This window comes from Ictidomys tridecemlineatus, chromosome 7 (genome assembly GCF_052094955.1).
Source record: "Ictidomys tridecemlineatus isolate mIctTri1 chromosome 7, mIctTri1.hap1, whole genome shotgun sequence".
In the NCBI taxonomy this organism is placed as follows: Eukaryota; Metazoa; Chordata; class Mammalia; order Rodentia; family Sciuridae; genus Ictidomys; species Ictidomys tridecemlineatus.
The window spans coordinates 138,077,297-138,096,143 of NC_135483.1; the positions used below are offsets into that span (position 1 = coordinate 138,077,297).

The 18,847-nt window shown below is 37.9% G+C and overlaps 1 protein-coding gene across 1 annotated transcript in view; it reads right to left on the reverse strand.

The window, feature by feature from the left end:
- The window catches only part of Abcb11 (ATP binding cassette subfamily B member 11), an 89,935-nt gene extending 71,880 nt beyond the window's left edge, over positions 1-18,055 (reverse strand). Inside the window, exons 1-6 of the mRNA XM_078017538.1 lie at positions 17,880-18,055; positions 17,495-17,665; positions 6,291-6,393; positions 4,997-5,018; positions 2,571-2,619; positions 1,560-1,798 (exon numbers count right to left, since the gene is read on the reverse strand). Of these exons, the coding sequence (XP_077873664.1) occupies positions 1,560-1,798; positions 2,571-2,619; positions 4,997-5,018; positions 6,291-6,366 (386 nt within the window). The 5' untranslated portion in view covers positions 6,367-6,393; positions 17,495-17,665; positions 17,880-18,055. The remainder of the gene's footprint in view (positions 1-1,559; positions 1,799-2,570; positions 2,620-4,996; positions 5,019-6,290; positions 6,394-17,494; positions 17,666-17,879) is intronic.
- Positions 18,056-18,847: the final 792 nt, after the last annotated feature.

Here is an 18,847-nt window from a genome sequence, read left to right on the forward strand (position 1 = left end):
GCCTCAAATTTTGAGCTCTTAAACATTTATTTTCTGGAGCTGGGAATGGAGCTCAGTGGAGGAATGCTTGCCTAGCATGTAAGAAGCCCTGTGTCCAATCCCCAGTACCATAAAATAATAATAATAATAATAAAGAATTTACTTTCAATTTTTAAGGCATAACAGGATATAATCACTGGAATTTTTCCTTGAAAAAATTAACTTCATGATAGTTAATTTATTAATGTTGTTAATGGTTTGAGTCAATTTACATCATACATGGGGAGAAAGATTAACTTTACATTTTGTGGTCATACCACTCTGTAAAAAGTAGTTCATTTCTGTCCTCCAACAAAAACTAAGAGTTTAAAAAGACTGTCATTGCACTCAATTTCTGTTAAACAAACTGCTCTGAGTCTTTCAGATAGAAAGAAACTTTTAAGTTTAGAAAAGATATATTTAGACACTAGCAAATTTATGTCTTATGAGTTAGTGTGTTCATTTTTCAAGGGTAATTCTGCCAAATGTGTGTTATCTTGTGCTTTTTCACCATCCAGCACCTACCAGTCTGAAACTACATATTTATGAATGATTGAATGATGGTCTGGCTGGCTAGACCTAAGGTCGCCAAGATGAGGACAATGACTTCTAAGGTAACTGTGTTCTTGATGCTTCCACCATTTCCTGGTACATAGTTGGTGTTCCAAAGATTTTGGTTGAATGAGTAACCCTCAAAGTAGAGAAATCACTGAAGATTATCAGTGATTTAGAAAAACTTACTCATAGTCGGAATCAAGCCTGTAGAAAATTTAAAAAATGAAGACGTGAAATAGAAATTCTTTTGAGGGAGCCATTCCAAGTGTGTATCTAGGCAGGGTGTGCCCTGCCCTTGATTCTTGAACCTAAGTATATGGATTTATACGTGCAAATGAGTATGTCCTGAACCTGAGGCAGCATGAGGCAGGACGCAAAGTCCATCCTGTGACAATGAGTCAGCCCACGTGCACTACTGACTCACTGATTACCAGGTGGCCTGTCAGGCTTATCACAGAAAACAGTAGCACAGTTACTGCACCTGGCTGAGTTCTGGCTATTTCTGCATAGCTACCTTCCAATCACAGCACCACACCACTCTTCCGTGGATACTCAACTACTATGACCAGGGACCCTCTACTCCAACCAATGCAGCATGCTCATTATTCGTACTAGTCATTAGCCACAGCCCTAAAACTAAGGGGCAAAAGGGAATTGGGGTGGGTGCTCTTGATTTGAGACTCCAGTGAAATTCTCCTTCCTTGTGGATTAAGTATTGATAGTGTCATATTTAAGCACACAGTCAACAAACAGTTAATGTTTACCACTGTATTTGAAAAAAAATTATTTCCAATTCTGTTTCTGTTAAGTTTTAAATTTAGAAACTGGTAAGTTGGAAAGAGCTTCAAGGGAGAGTAATTTCTAGAAATACAGGCAAATTGATATGTCTGTTCTGTGTTAGATGCCTCTCCACATCAGCCAATATTGGTCCATTCATACATTTAGAATTATAATTTAAGACATAAGAAAAAGTAAAAATAGCCTACCCACAACGTGTTCCATTTGTCACATTCTGGTTGAGGGAACTGTTGATCCATACTATAGTGTTATTCACACATGCTTTTCCTGGAATCTTGAGTTCTTGTATTTCAATGTCATAGTCAATAAACACATCTGTCATCTCACCAAATATGAAAACCATGCCTGGCTGGGCTAGTCCATGGAGAAATGCACATAAACTTCCCACCAATATCAGCCAAATGTCAGTTGATGAAGAAAATCGAAACTTGAAAAAAAAAAAAAGGATTAGAGTTAGGGATCATCTACGGATAAAAGGTAGGAGAGGAAGGGACTACTTAATTTTTGGTTCTAGATTCTGATAAGTAAGACTCAATACCAGATTTTATGTGAATCATCTTAATTAAGTGGCCGAGTTCATACTAATCATATCAAAATAAATTGTACATCGATTATTTAACACTTGAGTCTCGTATATTGTTAGATCATCTTCTTTTTTCCTAATCACCGAATTCATTCTCTTTTCCTCAGGAGCTGACTTTAGTGTTCTGCTATTCATCTGCAGCATGAGGGGGAACTAGCTACTACCACAGATGCCATTGCCAGGTAGATATACTATGTGGCGTATGTAGCAATGGCACAAATTGGCTCACAGAACTGATAACAAGAATGGAGAGTGCCTACTCATGCCTAGAAATGCCTCTCTCTGGTGCAAATTCAAGTAAATACCTAAGTTAAAAAATTTCAAAAGACTTGTCATAAGAATAGATATATATGATATAACTGCAATGATTTTCCTTACTAAAATGATAATTATGAGTTTCGTGATTATTTCCCAGGAGACTTTGTGGATTTGTTTAATCAGTAACGCATTTCTGATCACTATTCAGCATGCTATCATCTAGGTAAAGCTTATGACTGCATAAGTTATCTCTGTAGTTAAAAATCTGCCAGTATAACTAAAGAGGTAGCACTTCCTCCAGGGTCTGAACAATTCACAGTGGCAAACCCAGTGCCATAAATCGATTGAGTTTTATTACCAGTTGAAAGAAGCCAACTTGGGTGCCTTCACCTTTCTTATCTTGTAGCCTGAGAAGAAAATAGAAACTTAAAGATCATCTTTTTCAAAACAATGAGAAATTCTCCCCAGGTATGAGCCATTCTTTAGCAAGAAAAAAAACATTCCCAGAGATTAGGAAATTCCAGTCAAATCTGATTATGTTAAAAATAACCTCTCATTCTTCTAGAGATTTCAGTAGAGATTCACAGAGGTTCTTCTGAGAGGTATTGAGAGAAGGTAAAAAGGCCTCAGTGCTCCCAATTATACTAAGATATAAACCATTTTCCTTCCGTCATGACCCTCCACCTATTGATGCCTACATTTCCTTAAGGATAAATTGAAGAGGTTGGATTAGCTGATGTTAAAGCTTCCTTTTAGCACTTAAAATCTTAACAACTACATTAAGTAGTGCTTACTGGCATAATGGAAAATTTGAGGACACTTCCACAATTTCCATAAGATTGAATTTCCTTAGTATTGTTATTCATTTCCTTTCTCATAAGGTCATGGTCAACTTGCCTTTAGTCTCCTCAGCTCCAAGGATCTCCACTCACTGAAATCACCCATTCCACTTACATACCCTGGACCGTGAAACTACCATGCTTCTGACATACTTCACTCCACTATCACTCTTGTTTTCTCACTTTTTACCTCCTTCCATGGCTATTTGTCAACTTCAATTAGTTCTGCAGTCCCTTAAACACTCCAGTTACTCACCATCACTAAATCCCACTAAGATTTCTCTTCCTTCCCCAGGCATCCCAAGTCCCACTGCCTGGCCTCTGAATCACATCCTCACCATTCGCCCTCAATCCTTTCCCTCAAGTCTATTCCTGCTTCCATCCTGCTATTTACTTGTCCCCTCCTTAAGCCAGGCTGCTGGGTCTGCTGGAGACCCCTCACCACATGTGAACTAAAGTCAACACATGTGATCCTATCTCTTGGCTGCCCTCATCTTCCCTATCCACCCAGGGTGGAATCTTAAATCCTTATGGAGACCTCATCCAAGGCCATGATCTGGCCCCATTGGCTCTCTGATCCCGTCTCCTACTCCATTTCAATTCTTAGTACTCTAGTCACCTGGCCCCTTGCTCAATTTTATCTATGCCAAATATCTTCCCACCTCTGGATGTTTATGTTTGCTATTCTTTCTCCTAAAATGTTCTTTCTTCAGATACCTACATGATACAGATACCTTATATCAATCAGTCATTCCCTCCAAAGTCACCACAACAGGGCCTTCCCTGGCCAATCTCTCTTAATTGTTAACCCTTCTTCCTCACACATACATACCATTTCATATTTTAATTTCCACGTTTGCTTTTTTTTTTTCCTTTCAGAAAGTGAGTGAGAGGTTATCACTAACTACCATGTTATGTGTTTTATTTATTTGTGGTGTTCATTCTCTCTTACTAAACTGCCATCCTCAAATGCAAAGCTTTTTGCCTCTTTGGATCTTTTCTGTATCCTCAGCACCTACAACAGTGCCTAACACCTTAAAGGCATTCAATGAATTTTTGTGAAATGAGTGAGTGAATGAACACGTGCTCTCCATCTTGACCCCCAGTGCTGAACTCCATCCGGGGACGAGGTCACTCTTGTTCCTCTCAGCAGCAGCTTTGTCAAGCTGTTACTGTGATCTTCACATTCTACACTCACCTCCTCTAAAAACAAAAGAACTCCCTCAGCTTCCTGCTCATCTTTTCTTTGCCATTCATCAACATTCCCACCATTTTCTCTTTTCCAACCAGGGAGTGAAGTGTGTTTCTTGGAGGACCAGGCTGACCCGACCTCTTCTAGCCCAGAGCTAACTCTTCCACTTCACTGCCTCCCACTGCCGTGAAGAAGACTTAGGATTTCAGAAACCCCCAAAGCCCTTCCCGTTTTGCCACCTCCATGTTAGGAACTCCCCTGGTACCTCTCTTCTGCTTTCTAAATTAGACCCCATCTAATCCTGCTTCCACACCAAAAAGTGGCATTTAGTTGATAGCTGTTTTATGAGAATTTAAATTCATAAGCTAAGGAAAAATATCTAATGATTAAATTTTAGTTTTCTATTATTTGCCTATGGGAAGAATGTGGGGTTTGGAGATTTCTTAGTGCCCATAAAATCATCCTCGTCCAACTTGTCCTCTGCTCACTTAGGCTAGGAATTCTATGATATTCCTGAACACCAGAGGAGATTTGGATCTAATGCAGAAGGTATATTCAAAAACATTTTTAAAATCAAATTAGAGCAGTGTTTAAAAGAAAAGGATGGATCATTCATACATATATATAATATATAAATATAAGTAATTTTATAGTAAGTGTGATGTACATGAAATAGTCTCTGCTTTATGCCTTTTATAGGAATATTATGGAATTATTCTGAAAAGAAGCTACATCATTGAAATAGTCACTTACCCTGATTTCTTATCATTATTATCTGTTAGGATAAAAACAATGCATAAAGAGGTTAATAATGATGACAAAATGCAACAACATTACTAATAATTTTGATTTGGGAAAACTTTTCTATAAAGTTGTTTTATTTCATAAAATTTCAAAATGATTATCTGTCTTTTCTTTCTTTCAGTCTCAAAGGCAGATGACAGATAGACAGACAGGAAGGCAGACATGTTTTCAGGTTCAGGACTGCTGCCTTGACTACATTTCTGTATTTTTATCCAAGATATAAATATTTATGTATTCTGAACAGCCAATGGAACCAACATTCCTAGATTAGCTGAAGAAAATCAAGTTTTTTAAATTATAAAATAAAATGACTATGTATCTATTTCTTGATTCTTTAGAAACAGAATTCACCTACTTAATGGACCACAATTTAATTAGATAATAAGATCTCATTGATACTTCCATGACAGTGGAAGGTGTGAGATTGAACCACATAGAATCTTGCCCACCACGGGTTGGAGAACCACAGGGAAGAAAGTGAAAGTGGGGGTCCAGAGTCATGGGTGCAAGAAGTCACCAGAAACGAACCCTGGGTGCTTTGTGGCTCTTCACCGTGGTACAGCATATCCTGGTTCCCCTGGATAAATTTTAATTTAATTTAAGAGTCAACACACTTAATAATATAGATACAGGGTAATATCTCTGGCTTGAGAATCAGGCAGAACTGGATTAGAGACTTTGGTTCCATCAATTATTACTCATGTGAACTTTATCGAGTTTTTAAAAAGTCATCCAAGTTTATTCATTTGTAAAATGCAAAGTCACAGGATTTAAAAATAAGAGAAGAGCTTAGAATCATCTGTGCTGACAACATGCCAGGTACTGGCACTACAGGCCCCTGCAACGTAATCTGCTTCTGGCCAGCAGTCTCCTGCACAGCTCCCCTCAACAGCAGCACTCAGGAAACGACTGCTCTGTCACTGCCACAAGCAGTGATAACTGCACAGGGTTCCGGTTAACAGTAACAGCCTGCCTGAAACCACTGGTCTCTACCCAGCACAGATGCCTCACTCACCCACACTTTGGTGCTCTTACCTAAGCTTTCAGACTTCCTGTCACACAGTTCCAGAAGGAACCACATGATTGTTTGTAAGATTCATACCCAATAACAGTTCTCTGTGTTGCTCATTTTCTCTGCTTCTTTCAGCTTCACTAGCTTGTCCCACCATTGGTGGTCACTTCCTTCCACTTTTGAGTTCACCTCTCTTTGTACAAGAGACAGTGAGAGAAAAGGGCCACTTACCTGATTCGTCTGACTCGAAAGCATGATTCTCCTCTCCAAACTTCTTCACACTGCGGAGAATTACGGAGTCAGACATGGTAGCTGCAATCTGCAGTCGACAACCCTACAAAATAAAAGCATGATCACAACTATCATCGCTTCACTGTATTTAACCAAAGTAACTGGGAAAAAAAAAAGAACAATTTGGTTCAAGTAATACACTTCACTAATTGATCTCAAGCAAAAGCAGGGTTTTCAATTGGCTAATAGCTCAATAAAAGAGCCTAATTATAAGGGAAGATAAACTGAAATCATTGGTAATAGCTTCTCTAGTTAGTGGACAGATGATTTTTTTATTTATTTGTTCTTTCTTCTTACCAATTATTTATTTTTAATGAGTTAACATAAAAACTATAAGAACGGCAAACCAACTAGCGACATGCTTGAGTCAATGTAGTTGAGGAATGACACCCACATGCCATTGGAGAGCCTTCAGGACTCTTTTGTAAATTCAATTCCAGCTGGAACTGAGGGGGGGAAGGAAATCTCTGAATCAAGTAAATGTCTGGAGAGTTATGTTAGTCTCATTCACAGTGGGGAAAAAAAATCAGTTGGTAAAGGATGCAGGAGTAGAATCCAAGACTTTAAGTTTAACATTGAGTTTCCACGTTATTTTCTCTGCTTCAAACATGTAGATATACATGTGGATAATATATTTTTTAAAAAAATACAGACTCAAATCTATAAAAATAAACAACTCCAGAAATGGAAGAGAGGTACCAAAGGGAAAATAGAGCATAGACACAGCTGGTATTTTCACCTCAGGGTCTAAATGCAGACAGCAATACAGGAGTCTAGCTCCGGGAGGGATGTTGCCCCACACCAAACAGGGGATCAGACACCACCTCTCCACTTGGAGCCAAAGGCCACCATGGGTCCTGCACGGCTGAGAAGACCTGAGGAAACTGCCTTCCATTATTGCCCGGGGAGTTATTTCTTAAGATGAAAAGCAAACCCCTTTATATGAAGAGACAGTGATTTGCGTCACACACACACACAGAGATAAAAGGTATAGATAAAAACGATGAAGGTGAGTTGGGAAACCTTGTAACCTCAAATAATTGGAATTCCAGAAAAATAAGATAGAGAATGACAAAGATATAAATACTTAAAGAAATAATTGCCGGGAATTTTCTAAAAGCAGTGACCTGATTCCTCAAATTAATAGGAGACTCCAAGAATTGATCAGGATAAACAAAAATCAATCAAAACTTGAAAAGAAAAACTTAATATATTACATTCTTTTTTTTTTTTTTACTTTTACAATAGTAAAGAATCAAGACCAAAAAAAAAATTTATCTTAAAAACCACAAAAGGGACAAGTGTAATATCCAACTGGAAATAAAAGAGTGACACCCAGTGTCTCATCAGACACTAGAAGGCAGTGGTGTAGCGTCTTCAAAATGCGGATGAAAAATTACCTTTAACAACCTTTGATACAGTGGCAAAAAAAAATCATTTGGCACGTTTCCAGATGTTCAAACCCAGCCCAAGATGGCTGTTGGTGGATGTACCTTAGCAGAAGGAAAAAAGTATCCAGCAGGGAGTCAGAAAAGAGAAGAAACAGGGGCTAGGGTGCTCACTTGGTAGAGTTCTTGCTTCACATGCATAAGGCCCTGGGTTCAATCCCCAGCACCACAGAAAAATAAAACAACAACAGAAAAGTGAAGAAACAAAAGTAACACAAGAATCAACAAAATATATCAGTCACAAACAGCCACATAGTATATGATTCCAGGAATGCATGTGAGATGTGCAGGATGACCAGTCTATAGAGACAGACGGTAAGTGTTTGCCCAGGCCTGGGGTGAAAGTGGAAGGGGCCTGAGCAGCGACTGGTGACAGGTACAGGTTTCTTTGGCGATGATGTTTAGAAAGTAATTAAGAGGCTGGGGCTGAGGTTCAGGGGTAGAGTATTTGCATGCCGGTGGCCCTGGGCTCTATCCCTAGTACTGAAAAGAAAAAAGGAAATAAAAGCATGATGTATATAAAAAATGAATGAATAAATAAAAAAATAAATAAATCAGAAGGACATGAACAGGAGATCAAAGGGTGGGGGGTGAAAGCTGTTTCTTGAAATAACTACATAACACACAAAACTCAACAAGACTGTTCAAGAAAAAGGAGACATGGATCACAAATAGACATTAATAGAAAGTTAAAAGGTAAAGTAACAGAAAGTCTTCAAATCATGAGCAAATTTTATGAGTAACATTATAGTCATAAGTTTGAAAAATGTGATGATTAACTTTCTGAAAAAATATGAATTATCAAAAATCATCCCCAAAGAAGTAGTAGATAAATTTAAAACCAATAGCTATTAAGAATATTGACTCAATATTTAAAAGCCTGTAACCCCCCGCAAAATGATAGTGTTAGATAATACTACAGGCAAATTTTACTAAAAATTCAAAGAGTAGGTAATTCTAATATTATAGAGAAATAGGAAAAGTGACTCACTTCATTTTATAAAACAAGTATAATTTTGACATCAGAAAAAAAAAGGATGTTACAAGAAAAAATAGGCTTATAATTACTTTTGAAAAGTGATTTTAAAATGCTAAATAACATACATTTAATATAATATAGCAGTTTGTGAGAAAATGTAATGAGGCAATGTTGATTTGGGGAATAAAATGATTATTTTAGGTAAAAAGTTGATTCTTTTAATAGGTGCAAAAAAAGTCTTCAGTAAAAATATCCATTCCTATTTTTTGTTTTTTTGTGGGGATTATCAGGGATTGAACTCAGGGTCACTCCACACTGAGACACATCCCTAGCCCTATTTTGTATTTTATTTAGAGACAGGGTCTCACCTGCCTCAGCCTCTTGAGCCGCTGGGATTACGGGTGTGCACCACCACACCCAGCCATTCCTAGTTTTTGAAAGTCTGTTCAAACATCAGTATTTTGCAACTTCAGTGAATAAATGTTGGGTCATGATCAGCACTGAGTACTAAAACATGGATTAAATATTCAGTGTAGACAGTGTTGTGAAGATATAGACATGAGTCTTCACATACAGAGTAAATGAAAATGTAAATTGATTGAATAACTTTAGAGAGCAATTTGAAAATAGCCAGCAAAGCTAAAAAGGTTACAAAAATGAAGTCCCCAAATACCTACTCTAACATTTTCCCTAATGATTAAAAAAAAATGGTTAACACTGAAAAAACATTTAGTATGTATCAGGCACTGAAATATGAAAGGATATGTCACAAGCTTAAGAGTACAAGGTAGTGTTAGAGCCATAATTTAAACTCCTAAGGTGCATGCAACAATATATATTACAATGTTACTTAGAACAAAAAAAACTTGAAGAAAATATAAATATACAAGAGAATGAAACAATAACTTGTGGAATATACATGCCATGGAATAATATCTAGCTGTTAAAAATCAGCAAATTAGCATGAATAAGTCTTGACATGCACAAATTTAAACAAATGGAAAGTTTCAAAGTAATAGAGTATAATCACATTTACATGAAAAAAATTTACCTGAAAATCAGTATTTATAATGTTTATGAATATGCACTAGAAATATGAATACCTGCCTAAAAAATGATAAGCACTCAACTAATAATGGTGGTTGCATCTGAGAAAAAGAAAAGAAATAATATTAGGGAGGATTTCAGAGGGACCCTGAGTGAATCTGAGTATCTTAATATCTTTTAAAAGAAAAGAGTCCCAGCAAGTATAGCATAATGTTTAAATATGATAAAATTAGAGGAGGTAACTGTGTTTATTATTAAATTTTTCTCCATGGTTTTAAAATATTTCACAACAAAAAATAATTTATTTTACAAACCCTAATAATACTCTTTTTAAAATTTTTTTAATTTGTTCTAATTAGTTATACATGGCAGTAGAATGTATTTTGACACATCATACATCAATGGAATATAAGTTCTCATTCATCTGGTTGTGCATGATGTAGAGTTACACAGGTCATGTAATCATATATGCCTATAGGGTAATAATGTCTGATTCATTCTAATATTATTTCTACCCCCATGCCCTCTCCCCTCCATTCACTCCTTTCTGTCTATTCCAAAATACCTCTATTCTTCACTCAATCCTTATTGTGAATTAGCATCCTCATATCAGAGAAAATATTTGATTTTTGGTTTGGGGGATTGACTTATTTTGCTTAGCATATTATTCTCCAGTTCCATTCATTTACCTGCAAATACCCTAATTCTATTCTTCTTGAATTGAGCTGCTATAAACATTGATGTAGCTGCATCACTGCAGTATGCTGATTTTAAGTCCTTTGGGCATAAACCGAGTAGTAGGATGATTTGGGTCAAATCATGGTTCCATTCCAAGTTTTTTTAGGAATCTCCATACTGCTCTCCATAGTAGTTGCACTAATTTGCAGTGCTACCAGCAACGTATGAGTGTACCTTTTTCCCCACATCCTCACCAAAATTTATTGCTGCTTGTGTTCTTGAAAATTACCATTCTGACTGGAGTGAGGTGAAATCTTAGTGTAGTTCTGATTTGCATTTCTCTAATTGTTAGAGATGTTGAACATTTTTTCATATATTGTTGATGGATTATATGATAATACTCTTTTAATTTAAAAAAATCAAAGTGCTTTGAGATTTATGGAAAAATTGTAAAGATAGTCCAGAGTTCCCATGTATGCCACACCTCGGTATTAACTTCTTACATCATGAGTGTGGTGTACTTGGAATGAATCAATGCCAATACGTTGTTACTGACTAAGTGCATATTTATTCAAATTCCCTGAATTTCCACCTACTTCCTTTTTCTGTTTCCGGATCCCATCTAGGACACCAAATTTAGAACACCAAATTTTCCCCACTACCTAAGTCATTATATCTCTTTAAGTAACTCGTGGTTGTGACAATTTCCCGTTTTCAATGACCTTGAAAGTTTTGATGACTACTGAGCATTTATTTTGTAGAATGGACCATCGGATTTGTCTGATGTTTCTTTCAATAGTAGTCGGTGTTATGTATTTTGGAGAGGAAGACGCAGAAGTACCCTTCTCATTACATCATTGCAAGGATATGTACTATCAATGTGACATAAAAAATTAAAAAGCAGAGTAAGAAATATCAATCAAGGCATTCAACAAACACTAAAAGAACAAAATTCATAATTCTTTTATTCAGCAATACAATATGTTCAGTATATAGCAATACTATATTCACAGACTAAAAGTGTTACTGGTTATATGGTTTTTGAAATTTTAACTGACTTTTTTAAAAGCAAAGAAACTCTTGAATTATGAGATGATACCAAAGCAACATTTGACTATAGTTGTAATACTGCATTTCCTAATTTTAAAACAAGACACTTTTTTTTTTTATTATTCAGTCTCCGATTGCTTTTTCCTAGCTTAGCCTTCCATTTTAAAATGTTGTTTCCCACAGGTGTGCAAATATTTTGCAGTATTTGGAGATTAATGGTGTCATGCCTTGCCCATGAACTTTGGAGCCTCACTGATCCTGATGTTGCCTGTTCTTTCTCTCTGTTGTTGGGAATGTTTTCGAACTTCTCTCCAGATCTGAATTCTCCACCTTTCAAGTTGGAGAGTGGTAAGACCCACCTTCCCAGGATTAGTGTGAAAATGAAACGAAACTGTGCCTATTCGTTGGCTCACAGGAAGAAAGCAGGCAGATGGAGCTTCTTTGCCCCTCATGCTTGGAGACACAGAGCCTGGCGCCCTCCACCACCCAGTCCTTTGGGGTCAGCTGCTGCAAACGTGTGAAGCCCAGTGAGAAGCCGAGCCACCAACCTCCCCTCCACTTTCCCTCTCTATCCCCTCAGCAATTGCACACAACAGGTTTTACTTGCTTACAGTGTGCTGCTTTCTTCCCATCCTTACAAATGATTTTTTGTGATCATCTATTTCAGTATCTAAAAAATGACATTGTCAAAGACCAACACTCATGGAAAGCATGCCTTTCTATGCCCTAGCATCATCGATGCCCTTCAGCCAAAGGCCACCAGGGACACAGCTTTGGTTGAAGACGTTGATTTATGACTCAGCTCATTGTGAAGAGGGAGAACGTGGGGCAGACCATAGGGCGCTGTTAGTCTCCTGGAAGAGGGAATTAGAACAAATCTATTTTAGGACTTGGGCTCGTAGGAGGCCATATGAGGAAGTGTTTAAGGAACTGAGAGTTTGCTCTAGATTAGGTGCTGTAAAAAAGTTGAATGATTTCATGATTGGGTAAAGAAAAAGCAGTGATTCATGCTGGGTATTCTGTGGCTTTGATTTTGTCTGTGCTTAGACATGATTATGAACTGGCCTCTTGGGTTGTCTCATTTTATCCTGGGCTCAGAGGAACTTTGTCAGGCTGGTATGCTAAGAGATTGCTTATGTCTAAGAGGAGACTCACTTGGCTTGGCTGTGAGCACAAGGCCAGTTACAAAATCCCAGGGGCCATTCTTCCCTTTGTTTTCTCTTTCAGCATCCCTCTGCACTTTGTAATTCTGTTCCCATTTGACACACCAAGGAGCTGGACTTCAAAAGATGTGTGTTCTCCAGGACTGGAGGCATGTATCACTAGCTCAGTCAGAAATGGAAGTTAGTGCCCTTAACCCTGGCGGTTCAACGATGGCAAGGATGACTTTTAAGGCCATTATACTGAAAATGCTAATTTCTTGCCTGTGACCAAGACACTGGGAATTTTATAATCCTAAATTTGGGAAAATACAATGCAAAACCAAACTTACTAGAAAGGATGAACAAAGGCCTTGCTTGGGATGTCTTCCAGAAAAGGTGATGCTTTTAGAACTGGATGTTCGATGAGTTGCCTTGTATCAATACAAATGTAGAATGAAACCCTGGTATATAGCCACCTACTGGCTAATTTCCTTTTCCTTAGAGAGATCCTGAGAAACTTAAGTAATAGATGCTGGGGAATATCTCTGCTAGTCTCTGAAACCCTGGAAACATAGTACAAATCTAGTTTTCAGGGATCAGCAGACTTTTTTGCAGGGCCTTGGGAGAAGTCTCCTCCTATGATTTAAGAGTGGCATGGTGTTTTATTTTTCTTTAGCAATGTAAGCAATTGCAATGTCACCTAATTTTACTCTCTTTAACTAATATTTATAATTTTATTAGCATCTAGGCTCACAATTTGTTCTGGGTCTCATCCTTCACAGGAAGATATAATGAGAACTTCTTATTTATTTATTTATTTATTTATTTATTTATTTTAAATATTTAATTTTTAATTCTCGGCGGACACAACATCTTTGTTGGTATGTGGTGCTGAGGATTGAACCCGGGCCGCACGCATGCCAGGCGAGCGCGCTACCGCTTGAGCCACATCCCCAGCCCTATTTTTAAAATATATATATTTTAGCACTGAGGTTGGGTGTGTTACCAACTGAGCTACATCCCTAGCCCTTTTTAATTTTTAGCAAGTCAGGGTCTTGCTAAATTGCTTAGGACCTCACTAAATTGCTGAGGCTGGCCTCAATTTTGCAATAATCTTCCTGCCTCAGCCTCCCAAGCCACTGAGATTACAGGTGTATGCCACTGCACCCAGTTTAATAATCTACAATAATAAATTTTTACTGTGACCAATAATGAAACAATTCAGAACTGAAAATAAGATTTAATATGATTTCTTTTCCACCTGTATTTTTGCATATTAAGTTATTTTAACCTTCCCCAATCTAAATAACATCTTACCCAAATCTCTTGGGAAGATTAGAAATTTTCAGGGTCTTTCAGAAAAATATGTCTTCCAGTAAACTTCAGGGAATCTAGGAGTCCCAAGTAGGAAATTGAGATTTCTAAGCACTGGTTGGCAGGCTTTGACTACCTAGCGGTGGAATCCCCCAAGAACTTTTCATTGCCTACACCAACACCAGGTCCCTCTCTGCTAAAGGAAACGTGGTCTAGAAGCTGTCCAACACATGTGCTCCTGTTTATCTATCAACTAGGGTTGAAGTTTTCTCTTGATAAAATAATCTTATCAACACAGAAATATACATTGGAAGACAGTCTCCTGGCCACTACTGGTGGATATATCAAAGATTTTTGTAGCTTAGAGCATTAGCAACAGACTTCTGCAAGATCACTGCCCGGAAGAAGAGAGCAGGGGCAGAGACCAGCATCTGAATGTGTCATCTGAGACATCTTGGGACATTGACAGCCTCCAGAAAGGGTCCGAGTGAACAGTACCAGAGGAGACATGAGGCTGTCAAAGCTGGAGGAGGCACATTCCAGGTGTCATTCCAGGTGCAAAGCAAGGATCCACGGAGGAGAAATGTCAGTGCCCACCATATTCCTAAGTGTAGCTTACTATGACCAAGGCTGCTAGTGTGACTTACTGAAAGGGCAAGCCTGGAACAACAGATGAATGGGCTGAATGTCACCAAAGTCTAGTGTCACCACTAGCCATGATATTGGCTCTTGGTAATGCAGGAGAAGTGGAAGGGAGAGAGGGAGCCAGAAAGTGAGGACTGAGAAAAGGTCTCTGGGGAACTGAAGACCTTCCAGTTTAAAGAATAATACTACAGTGAAGGCATTCAGCCCACTGCCTCTCTTTTTTATTACAGTGTTATTAGAATACAGTTATCATGCACATGCATTTTCATCTTGTCTTTGGTGGCTTTCATGCTATAGCTACTGAATAGCTGTGACAGAAACTGTATGACCCTCCCTCTCCGCAATGCATAAAATATTTACTATCTAAAAATTTTATAGAAAATACTCCTGTAAGACAAACCCACATAAGTATGATTATCTCATACTAGACAAAGGCGCCATAAACATTAGAGAAAAGATAGCCTCTTCAACAAAAGGCACTGGGAAAACTGGAAATCCATATATAGTGAATGAAATTGAACCCCTTTCTCTCACCCTGTGCAAAACTCAAAGTGGATCAAGGACCTAGGTATTAGGCCAGGTCTAATCTTGGAAAGATTAGAAATTTTCAGGGTCTTTCAGAAAAATCTGTCTTCCAGTAAACTTCAGGGAATCTAGGAGTCCCAAGTAGGAAATTCTTCTAATAGAAGAAAATATAGGCCCAACTCATGTCAGCTTAGGAATGAACTTTCTCAACAAGATTCCTAAAGCACAGGAAGTAAAATCGAGAATCAATAAATGGGATGTATCCAACTAAAAAGCTTCTTCACATCAAAGGAAATAATCAAGAATGCAAAGAAAGATCCTACAGAAGGGAAGAAAAATCTTTGCTAACTGCACCTCAGATAAAGCATTAATCTCCAGGACATATAAAGAATTCAAAAAAGCTTAGAACCAAAAAAGCAAATAACCCAATCAATAAATGGGCAAAAGAACTGAACAGGCACTTCACAGAAGAAGAAATAGGAATGGTCAGCAAATATAGGAAAAAAATATTCAACATCTCCAGCAATCAGAGAAACACAAATTAAAACTTCACTGAGATTCCATCTCACTCCAGTCAGAATGGCAATTATTAAGAATACAAATGACAATATAAGTTGGCAAAGATGTAGGAAAAAAGTACAATCATACATTGCTGGTAGGACTGCAAATTGATGCAACCACTCTGGAAAGCAGTATGGAGATTCCTTAAAAACTTGGAGTGGACCCACCATTTGACCCAGCTATCCCACTCCTCAGTTTATACCCAAAGGACTTAAAATCAGTATACTACAGTGATGTAGCTACATCAATGTTTATAGCAGCTCAATTCATAATAGGTAAACTATAGAACCAATCTAGGTACACTTCAACAGATGAATGGATAAAGAAAATGTGGTATGTATAAAATATTGAATATTACTCAGGCTTAAAGAGAATAAAAGTACGGCATTCACAGGTAAATGGATAGAGTTGTAGACTATCATGCTAAGCAAAATAAGCCAATCCAAAGAATCAAAGGCTAAATGTTCTCTCTGATATGTAGATTCTAACACAAAATAAGGGAGTCAGGGAGGGAAGAATCGAAGTTCATTGGATTAGACCAAGATGAATGAAAGGAAGGGGGGATAGGGAATTGAAAAGACAGTAGAATGAATTAGGCATATCTTTCCTATGTTCATATATGAATAAATGACCAGTGTAACTCCACATCATATGAAACCACAAGAATGGGATCCTAATTAGAATAAGTTATACTCCATGTATATATATTATGTCAAAATACATGCTACTCTCATGTATATCTAAAAAGAACAAATTGTTAAAAAAAATACCTACTTGGAAAAAAATTAAAAAGAAAAGAATCCTGTATTTTGAGTCTTCCCATTCCTTTACTGCAAGGTCAGTTCAGGACAGCTGGAAGCCCAGAGAAAACCCCTCGAGGGTGTGATTTACTCAACTTCAATATTACCTGGAACAATCTTCCAACCATCCCTACCCTCATGGAGCTTATGGTGTGGCAGGGAAGACACATGACATATAGGAAAGCACAGGCATGATGGCTGAGGGTAAAGGGGACACACAGATATCTCCTGGCCCCTGGAACAGTGGGATTGAATTGTCTAGAGAGTTGAGGGGGACTCTGGAGTGAGCACATGTAACTGATTCCCTGAGGATAAGGTCAAGGTAGCCAAGAGGAGAGGAGGAGGAAGAGTGTCCCAGGCAGGGAAGAGCACCTGCAAACACCCAGGTCTGAGACAGCACAGCAGGTGTCAGTAGGTCTGGGGAAAGCAGATGGGACAGCTCTGGGGGATGCAGTTGGTTGATTCCTCTGGACCTCCTGATCCCTAACACTGGTACTTAGCATCTCAACCCAAGGTCTATAAAAGCTAATAGAGGCTTTTAGGTAAGCAAAGAGTATGATAAAATTTATACTTTTCAAAAAATTACTGTGATAAAGCTTGAGACTTCATGATTATCATTAAAAACAGAATTGTGTTTTCATAAAGTTATGTTAAAAAAGAAGCTCATTGGCATTTTTTTCCTTTTGGCAGATTATTTGATCTATGCACCATTTGTAACACACACACACACACACACACACACACACACACACACATACCTTAAGAGAATCGGTACATAAAATAGCATTGCTATGCGAGCAACCAAGAGTCATCTGTATTATATGAAATGTAAAATCATAAAGGCATTATTCTATCCATGCCTTTAGCATTGTTATAGCGCACAAGGTAACCCTTAAAGAGAATGAACTTGAAGAACAGGGTCTTCAGATTCTGTAGACAAGAATAAGTCACTTACCTATGAATATGAACTTGATGCAGCCAGAAGAAACAGTGGACTCCACTGTGGAAAGTCAAAGAGCTTCACAGTCTTTTCCAGCTTGGGTTTTCATTGTACTAAAGCTCTGAACAGAATTCAAGCTTCAGAGTATTATCTATTTGCTTGTAGGTCAATGTCCCAAAGGCCAGACTAAGCACAGTTCAGTGACATGTGAGAAAGGTCAAACACAGGCAAAGCAATAACCCCAAACCCAAAGTCAACCTGGGAACCCCACTGAGGGTGTCAAAGACTTTGGAAAATACCATGTGAGAGCCCTGGTAATTCTGGGTGATTCTAATCATGCCCAACATGTGCCCCACCCCCTCTCTCTGTCTTTCAGAAGCCCTTAGTTTTGAAAACTTACTTTAAAATTTAACAGACAAAAATACTTTTGAATGTTTCTCCTCAATTTGAAAGATGACCTTCAGAAAATCCTTAGTTTGCTGGCCCCTGATGTTCCAGACATAGCCCCAAAGTCTCATGGAGACTGATAACCTGCAAATACCTTTTGCTCAAAACTGAGCCCATGGGTGACCCTTGCACCCTGTTCTGAACAGTCAATAACCTCCGGCTCTGCCCACTAGATGCAGCCCTATGAATAGAAATGAATTATTTTTTTAAAAAAAAGTTTAACAAAAACTCAAGTCAAATAAATTCATACAGCCTTTCAGTGGCTTATGCTGCTCATCTCTCTTCCTTTCTTCTTGTTAATCTTTCCACTTTCCTCAGAATGCTGTTTTTTTTTTTTTAATCTCTCTCTTTAACCTGAGCAAAAAGTCTTCCAATCAGGACTAATGGACTAATGCAGTCCATGCTGATCCAGCCCTTGATGGGCGCCTGGCAGTTGAAGAGCTTTATTTTTATCAGCCTGTCTGGGTTTGTTGACAACCCTAGAAATTAGACATATCATCATTATTTCCATTTAACACTGAGGAAAAACACAGGAGCACAGAGAGATTAAGTAATCCATCTTAAAACCAGAAGATAGGGAGAAGTGAACACTCTGTGCTGACCTTCTGCCCTGTGCTCTGAAATGCCGTTGGTAGACCTGTGTCACAGTTTGCAAAAAAAAATAAACAATAAGGTCAAGTTTTCTCAATATTAAGTTGCCTCACTGTAAATTTTCCTTTAGAATTCAGCATCCAATACAGTTTGTCTCTACAAGGAAAAAATGTATCTATATATTATGTAAATATAGATGTATGTGTGTTTAAACACTTGAATAGGTATATAAATGACTTAGCTCCAAATTTTATGTCACTATATTTGCATATTAAAATCTCAATTTATGAAGGTCAGCAAAGAAAAACAAGATTTCTAGAGATTCCCTTA